The sequence below is a fragment of the Piliocolobus tephrosceles genome, chromosome 12, assembly GCF_002776525.5.
Source record: "Piliocolobus tephrosceles isolate RC106 chromosome 12, ASM277652v3, whole genome shotgun sequence".
Lineage (NCBI taxonomy): Eukaryota > Metazoa > Chordata > Mammalia > Primates > Cercopithecidae > Piliocolobus > Piliocolobus tephrosceles.
The window spans coordinates 106,717,058-106,726,263 of NC_045445.1; the positions used below are offsets into that span (position 1 = coordinate 106,717,058).

The 9,206-nt window shown below is 39.7% G+C and overlaps 1 protein-coding gene across 5 annotated transcripts in view; it reads left to right on the forward strand.

Annotated features, from left to right (window-relative positions):
- CASK (calcium/calmodulin dependent serine protein kinase) overlaps positions 1-9,206 on the forward strand; it is a 408,963-nt gene that overhangs the window by 376,682 nt on the left and 23,075 nt on the right. For all 5 annotated transcript variants that reach the window (XM_023202786.2, XM_023202787.2, XM_023202789.2 and 2 more), the window contains one exon: positions 4,090-4,205. In XM_023202786.2, coding sequence (XP_023058554.1) covers positions 4,090-4,205 — 116 coding nt within the window. The remainder of the gene's footprint in view (positions 1-4,089; positions 4,206-9,206) is intronic.

Here is a 9,206-nt window from a genome sequence, read left to right on the forward strand (position 1 = left end):
ACTCTGTCTCAAAAATAAATAAATAAATAATAATAAAAAAAAAACTATGACTAATAATTGTCAAAGCTGGGTTGTAGATAGCTGGGTTTCATTACACTATATCCTTGTATGTGTCTGAAATTTTTAGTATTACAAAGTGTTTCTTAAAATACCATTTACAAAGCCTTTATTAAAAAATGGCCAGGCGTGGTGACTCGCGCCTGTAATCCCTGCATTTTGGGAGGCCGAGGTGGGCAGATCACTTGAGACCAGGAGTTCAAGACCAGCCTGGCCAACATGGCGAAACCCCATCTCTACTAAAAGAAAAAATATATATACAACAATTAGCTGGGTGTAGTGGTGCACACCTGTAGTCCCAGCTACTCAAGAGGCTGAGGCATGAGAATATGTCAAGCCTGGAAGGTGGAGATTGCAGTGAGCCAAAATTGCGCCACTGCACTCCAGTCTGGGCGACAGAGACTCTGTCTCAAAAAATAAAATAACCTAGGAATAAATCTAACAAAGATGTCAAGACATTTACAGAATAAATTATAAAATTTATTGAGACCAGGTACAATGGCTCATGCCTGTAATACCAGCACTTTTGGAGGCCAAAACAGGCAGATTACTAGAGCCCAGAAGTTTGAGACTGTCCTGAGTAACAGAGCAAGATCCGGTCTCTACAAAAATACAGAAATTAGGCCAGGCCCGGTGGCTCACACCTGTAATCTCAGCACTTTGGGAGGCCGAGGCAGGCGGATCACCTGAGGTCAGGAGTTTGAGACCAGCCTGGCCAACATGGCGAATCCCCATCTCTACTAAAAATACAAAAATTAGCTGGGTGTGGTGGCGGGCACCTGTAATCCCAGCTACTTGGGAGGCTGAGACAGGGAGAATCACTTGAACCCGGGAGGACGGAGGTTGCAGTGAGCTGAGATCGTGCCACTACACTCCATCCTGGGCGACAGAGCAACACTCTGTCTCAAGAAAAAAAAAAAAATTAGGTGGCATGCACCTGTAGTCTGCTACTTAGGAACCTGAAGCGGAAGGATCGCTTGCACCCAGGAAGTCAAGGTGACAGTGAGCCAAGATTGTACCACCGCACTCCAGCCTGGGCGACAGAGCAAGACTCCGTCTCAGGGGGAAAAAACAACAACAACCAAAAAAATATATATATATGTATATAAAAACATTTACAAAGATATAAGTAAGTGGAGAGACATACTGTGTTCAAGGACCGGAAGACTCAGTATTACAGAGATGTCTATTCCTCCTAGATAGATTTCATAGATAAGATGCAATCCCAACAGTTTTGAAATTGACAAGCTAATTTTAAAGTCTACATGGAAATGCACAAGGTCAGGAATAGCCAAGATGCTCTTGAAGAACAAGGAAGGAGGTCTTGCTCTACCAGATACCAAGACTTGTTATAAAGCTATAGTAAACAAGATAATAAGGTATGGGTTTAGAGATGCTCAGATAGACCAGAAAGGAATAGAGAACCTGAAAACACTCCCATATATAAATGGACACTTGATGTGCATAGCTATGAGGAATGGACAGGCCTTTCAATAATGTGGGACGATTGGGTATCCATTAGGAAGGAAAAAGGAATTGGACCCCTCCTTTATACCATAAGCAAAAATCAGTTCTAGGCCGGGCACAGTGGCTCACGCCTGTAATCCCAGCACTTTGGGAGGCCAAGGCAGGTGGATCGCACGAAGTCAGGAGTTCAAGACCAGCCTGACCAACATGGTAAAATCCCATCTCTACTAAAAAAATACAAAAATTAGCCAGGCATGGTGCCACACGCCTGTAATCCCACCTACTCAGGAGGCTGAGGCATGAGAATCGCTTGAACCTAGGAAGCAGAGGTTACAGTGAGCCGAGATTGCACCACTGCATTCCAGCCTGGGCATCACAAGGAGACTCTGTCTCAAAAACAAACAGAAAAAACAGCAGTACTAGTACATTAATACCTGAAATGTAAAAGACAAAACTATAAACTTTGAGAAGGTAATATTGGAGAATATCTTCTGGGACAAGGAAGGATTTCTTTTTATTTTTATTTATTTTTCTAAAGTCAGGGTCTCTGTCTCCCAGGCTGGAGTGCAGCGGTGTAGTCTTGGCTGACTGCAGCTTGGAACTCCTGTACTCAAGTGATCCTGCTTCAGCCTCCCTAGTAGCTGGGACTACAGGCACATAACATCACACCAGCAATTTTTTTTTTTTTTTTTTTTTTGTAGAGATAGGGTCTTGCTATGTTGCTCAGGCTGGTCTTAAACTCCTAGCCTCAAGTGAGCCTCCCTCCTTGGCCTCCCAAAGTGTTGGGAAATCCCCTGCTAAGAATTTCATTTTTGGTTTTTTTTTACACAAGGTCTCGCTCAGTTGCCCAGGCTAGAGTGCACTGGCATGATCTCAAATCACTGCAGCCTCCACCTCTCAGGCTCAAGTAATTCTCCTGTCTCAGCATCTGGAGTAGCTGGGACTACAGGCACATGCCACCGCACCCGGCTAATTTTTGTATTTTTAGTAGAGATGGGGTTTCGCCATGTTGCCCAGGCTGGTGTGAACTCCTGAGCTCAGGTGATCCACCTGCCTCAGCCTCCCAGACTGCTGGGATTACAGGCATGAGCCATTGCACCTGGCTGAGGATTGCTTAAGATATCAAAAATACTTCCCATTAAAGAAAAGACTGATAAATTTGACTAAATTAAAACTAATAAGTTATGCTCATCAAATGATACCGTAAAGAGAACAAAAAGGCAAGCCACAGAGTAGAAGAAGATATCTGCAACACATATATTAATAACTGACAAAAGCATAATATCCAGACTATATAAAGAATTTCTACAAATCTATGAGGAGAAGACAACTGAATAGAAGAATGGTCAAAAGACTTGAACAGACACTTTACAAAAGAGGAAATTCAGTAGCCAATAAACATGAAAAAATGATCAATCTTACTAATGAGTGAAACATAAACTAAAATGTAAATTAAAAACACAATGGTATTCCATTATTCATCCACCATGATGGCTAAAGTTAAAGATGGATAATACCAAGTGTTGCCAACAAAGTGGAACAGTAGGAATGTTCATACACTGCTGATGGGAATGTAAATCAGTACAATGTCATTGGAAAGTAACTTGCCATTTACAATAGCACCATATGGCATTCCGATCATGATTTTGGATCTTATATGTGAGTCACTTGGGGACCCTTGGTTAGCCCCCATGAGCAAAATCATTAAGAGAGCAAAGTCTTCTGTGGCAGTATCCTGAAAAGCAAGTATTTGCTTAGACTGAACCTAAAAGAGCAACTTTTTAACATCATCTTTGTTTATGTTACCAATGCTGGATATTATAGATCAAAATTATAATTTCCTGATTGTGGTTATAACTGTGAATTTAATTAGAACACACTTTTTGTATCTTAGAATCTCCATGTAGCAGTAGTACCATTTATTAAGCACATACTGTGTGCCTGGTGTGCTAGGGACATTATTTACATTATTTGTTCTAAATATTTACAACAGCCATCCAAAAGGCTCCAAGAGTGCAGATAGAATATTCTGGCTAAGATCATGAGCTGTGGTGCCCGACCTTCCCCACTCTTTCACTTATTAGCTGTGTAATTTGGGACAAATTGCTTAACCTTTCATTCCTTCAATCCCCTCATCTGTAAAATGGTGATGCAATTCCCTGTGTTGTTAGAAAGATTAAAGGAGTTAATGCATGTAAAGTTCCTAGAAAAGTGTCTAACATTAAGTGCTCAGTACCAGCTAACAAGTGACAACGCCAGAATTCAAACCAGGCCTGTGTTGAAACATTCTACTGTGTCTCATGGCCACATGTTTAGGCATCTAATCTGTGTTGTCAGTATATGTTCAAGGAACACCATGCCATTTTAATATAAGCCTATATTTTAAAAACATTTCTAGGAAATTGTCATGAAAACCAAAGAATAGCCTTTGTCCAAATTTTTTGAAAGATTAGGATGAGTATGGTTATGCTGTTTTATGTAAATTCTTCAAATGGATGACTCTTCTATTTTATCAACCAGAACTATAAATTCATTTTATTTTATTTTTATTTTTGTGTGTGCTAGGCGAGTAGCTTGCATTGCCATGGAGAAGACCAAACAGGAGCAGCAGGCCAGCTGTACTTGGTTTGGCAAGAAAAAGAAGCAGTACAAAGATAAATATTTGGCAAAGCACAATGCAGGTAGGGAAAAGCACGACTGTTACTGAGGCTGGGTTAAGCATCTCCAAGACCTAAAGAGATGTAATATTTTAATTCAGTCTTCAGTGTTCTCTATCCAAAAAATTCTACCATATGAGATCTTCATCAACTTTCAAAACCTTTAAGAAACCCCTACCTCCAATTAATATGTTGGTTATTTGCTAGATATTTTACAGAGCTATACTTTATAGGACAAAAATGTTATTTTGAAATAGTATCCTCTGGAATGAAAAGAATCCAACACGTTAAGTCCTCCCCTGAGAAATGAAAGCCTGAGAGTTTGCTGAGTAGCCAGGATTCTTATCTCCTTGGCTGGGATTGGTCTTGAACAGATCTCCTCCCCTCTGGCTCCTTCCTGGCCCTTGGGCGTGGCCCTGTGATAAACATCTAAGGTTAGAGGTGTGCTCGTATCAGAGAACTGTGCCACAAATGGTTCTGTGGTTGGTTTGAAAGAGTACAAATGACATGGACACTAACTTGGTTTTGTCCATTTCTGTGAGTAGTCTTCTTCCCTCATGATATTTCCAAGCTCCCACAAGAGCAAGAATCTTATCTTGGCCTTCCCTTTATAGTATGTATGTTTGCCCATATGGAAGTTTGTATTCAACTTAAGTCAAAATGTTCACTTGTCTTGTTAAAAACAGAAATTAATACCAAAAAGGCATGATCTGTTGTTGCAATAGAATATCCAGAAGATTTGCAGGGTGCAACTTAAGCTAAAGAAAATGCATAGTGATATACAGGAGTGCTAACATAAAAAGTTATTTTCAATAACTTCTTAATATGACTCCTTTTATAAGGAACTTTTTCTGAGGAATTGAAAGTCCTGACTGGCATTAGGTTAGTTCCCAAGGTTTCAGAAATAGCTCCAAAAATTAGAAATGTGGCCAAAAAATCAAGTGAATCCAGTCATGCATACCCAGATTGATGGCATAATGTTTCTGACAAGTATGAAATGCATTTTTCTATGTAAATGTTATAACATACTCTGAATTGTTCATTTCTCAATCAGAAATTAAAAGTAAACATTTCAAACTGCTATATAATGTGGAATGAATGTGAGTGGCCACATGGGTTAAGTTTAAACGGCTCAGTTAAATAAGGAATCATTCCCTTCTCGTTAGTTACATTGTACCACATTTTTATTTCCAAAAACAGTATAATTTCTGATTATGTGCTACTACAGAGCAGCAGTTTCATAATGGCTTTTTTGGTTTTATAAAGGGAAGAAATAGTTAAAGCAGACTAGTTACACAAAATGTAGCAACTATTAAGTAAATGCTCAAGTATACTATTTGAAGAAATGCACTGCAGAGCCAGTCACGGTGGTGGTGCCTGTAATCCCAGCTACTTAGGAGGCTGAGGCAGGAAGATTGCCTGAGCCCGTGAGTTTGAGGCCAGCCTGGGCAATATAGCAATACCCTGTCTATACAAAATAAAAAGGAAATAAATAGACATGCACAGCGGTATCAGCAGAATGTTGCTTCACACAAAACGTCAGTGGTTATTACCAAGTCTCCTTAGTTGCCCTTATTTCTGTCAGCTTCTAACAGTCTAACACAATCTAATAGGCTGACAAGGAGATGTGTTGACATATAAATTGAGAAATGTATGCATCTCACCTTGTAATTTTTGCAACAGTGTTAAATGATACATAGATATAGATGGCATTGAAAGTAACTTACACCTAGAAAAGCAAAGAAATGGCTGGTTCAGGCTGTCAGTTCATCATTAGATTTATGCTGTACTAATAGAGGGTATGTAAACATGAGTATTCAGTTTGCCAGTATTCTTTAATTCAGCTCTGAGGAAAGTAAGAAATTCACTGAAAAACTAGAATTCTCTAAATACTGTCAAAGAATCAATTTAATCATTCATTTAAGAATTTTGCCAGAGAATCAGCATCCAATCTGGCAGCCAGTGTTTTCACTTTTGTGTGTGTGTGTGTGTTTTCACTTTTTCCACTCTTTCGCCACCAGGGCATCACTGGTCTTCTTCCATTGTTCCCATTCTCTGATTCCCGTTTGGTGGTGCACAGTGGTCCTGCAAACATGCCTGTAAGCTTAATAGGCAGCTGGAGATAGGACCAGGAATTAGCACACCTGAATGTGCAATTTGGGCAAATCACTTCGCTCCTGCGGGCCTTGAAATGAGGGAATTAAGTTTGTCAATCAAGGATATCTTTTCTAATTCTAAAGATCAGTGGGTCTCAGGTTCTTTCATCACTGGGCCTGACAAATGGCACTCATTCAATGAAGCCAAGTATTCTTGTACTGTCTATCTCAGGCTCTTGCTCTCTGGTAGACGTTGCCTGTCCAAGTTGAAAGCTATTACCCTTGACATAGAAGGCAGGAGCCTAATAGGGGTAGAATAGAATTGTTTTTTCCTCTGTCTTTTGACACTTACCTCCTATCCCAAACCATTGACCTCTCTAAGTTCTTGTCAACTTAGAATGAAGAAAGGAGGGGTTGAGAGGACAGGGGAGCCTACTGCCACCACCTGTTTGGTATCATCAGTATTTTCCTAACCAGCGGTCTTCTGGGCATCAGAACCTTCCTTGCCATGCTTGAGGGGTTGTTCTACATGTCATTGTGTGTCACTGTGTATAAGGCCCTCCTTTGAAAGAAAGTCTGAGCTTCTTAGATGGTCCTTGCAGAGACCCTTAAGTGTCTTTGTAGAACTTTGTGTTTAGGCCTATTTGTGATTCTCTAGTCAGGATATCATTGTTAGGCTTCCCTCGCCTGCAAAATAATCACTGTGAGCTCTCTTTTTAGTTTCTCTTTCTGGGAGAAGATTCCCAACTTTTTTCCTGGACTTTCTGAAATACACTGCCTGCAAAGCCTAGCATTCCCTTCTGTCACCATCTCTTCAGGTTTCTTCTGCATCATCAACCAACTCTTCCATTTTGTTCATTAGAAAGTCCAGAAGAACCATTTGCTTAGTATTACCTTTGCTTTACAAGAGATCACATTGTCAAGTATTTAATCAGCTGTTCTGCTTTTAGCTATGATGAAAGATCATCCCAATGTACAGAAGTGTCCTTATAAAGAATTGCTGTAAAAGACTGAGAAACAAATACTATTGACCTCCATTGGTGAGGCAGTTGCTTTGAGAAGCATCATAGCCTTTCATACCAAACTAGATGGGCTCATGGGCCACAGATCAAACAAGATCTCGAAAGGATTTTTCTGGCTTCTTTAGAAGTTGATGGTAAAATACAGTACTCTGTTCTTCTGCTGCTACTCAGTAAATTAAAATAAGGGCCATATGTTTTGTTTCCTGCTTCAAATCTTTGAGAATTCATCATATATTGATGGCAAGATCCAAACCTTATCAAATTCTGGCATTATTTGTATTTGTGGTACAAATGAAGGTTGGGAATTTTGTCATTATCTAGAGCTGGTGGGAATGATAATACTAGAATTATTTCCATTTTTGTCACCAGGAAATTCTACATAGCTTGTTAAAGTGGAATTCTGTTCAGACTGTGTTACCTACAATTCCCATCATAAAGTGACAGCCTATTCGCTGAATTTGACCCATGAGTAAATTTTGTCCCTCTAACTCCCACACACACAGTGTTTAAAATAAGTTTTAATAAGTCATCACATGTGAAAGTCAGGATATTTAACATAAAAATTTGGGTTTCAGAGTTCCCTTAGAAGAACAAGGAATGCAGCAATACCAGGCCCACTTTCTCTCGCAGTAACTCTGGGTGGTTAATGTGGCCTTTGAATGGTCACTCATTCTCCAGCACACACTGTCCACACCACTCCCTGTTTTTGCACCTGGCCCACTTCATTCAACCACATTAGCTAACGGACCCCTGCGGGCATTCAAGTATGTACTCCTTAACCCAATGCTACCAGTGTGCAATGCTCTTTTGAATTGGAGGTCTTTATAGTATTTGAAGATCTTGATAGCATTTCCAACTGAGACAAGGATTCAATGTTAATGACTTTTTTATGGAAAAAATTCAACCTGGAAAGTAGTTACATAAATACTTAAAAGAAGTGTCTGGAATGTTAAGTAGTTTAGTAGGAAATCAGGGTAATATGAGCAAACTGTGCCAGACAGTATTTCTGAATCCTTGGGAATAGATTTGATTTTTATGGTGTGTGTAGCTTTTACAGCAAATACATTTTCTGTAACACATAAAAGGTTTCTAGCCATGTATACTTGGTACAAAAAGCATTGTGGTGTGGCTAGAACAACTGAACTCTAGAGGCATTGAGATTCCTCAGCCCCCAGGACTTCCAAAAGTCATTTTAGATCAAGTTACTAATGTAAACTTTTTAAAAATTTAGGAAGTTTTCATTAATTTGTTTTCTTAAATGTTAGAGCCCCGAAATGTTTACATACACATATTTGAACATAGGGGATTTCTACAGTACCATTCATAGGTGTGTTTAAATTATGCTATATACCACAAATTAGTACTGTTGACTTTAAAAGCTATTCTTTTTTTTCTGGAATACAAGCAACTCTAAAGGAAACGAAAAGTAACCCATAATCTCACTCACTGCCCTGTTGGCATTAAAAATAATAATAGGCTGTGCGCAGTGGCTCATGCATAATCCCAGCACTTTGGGAGGCCGAGGTGGGTAGATCACTTGAGGCCAGGAGTTCGAGACCAGCCTGGCCAACATGGCAAAACCCCATCTCTACTAAAAATACAAAACTTAGCTGGGTATGGTGGTGCACGCCTATAATCCCAGCTACTTGGGAGGCTGAGGCAGGAGAATCACGTGAACCCAGGAGGCGGAGGCTGCAGTGAGCCAAGATCCCGCCACTGCACTCCAGCCTGGGTGAAGGAGTGAGACCCTGTCTCAATAATAATAATAATAATAATAATAATAATAATAATAATAATAGAAATAATAATAAAAGTAATAGGCACACATGGTTAGAAATTACACATGGTACAGGACAGTACAAAGTGAAAAGCAAAAGGCTTCCATGTCTACACTCTGAAGAGGTTTT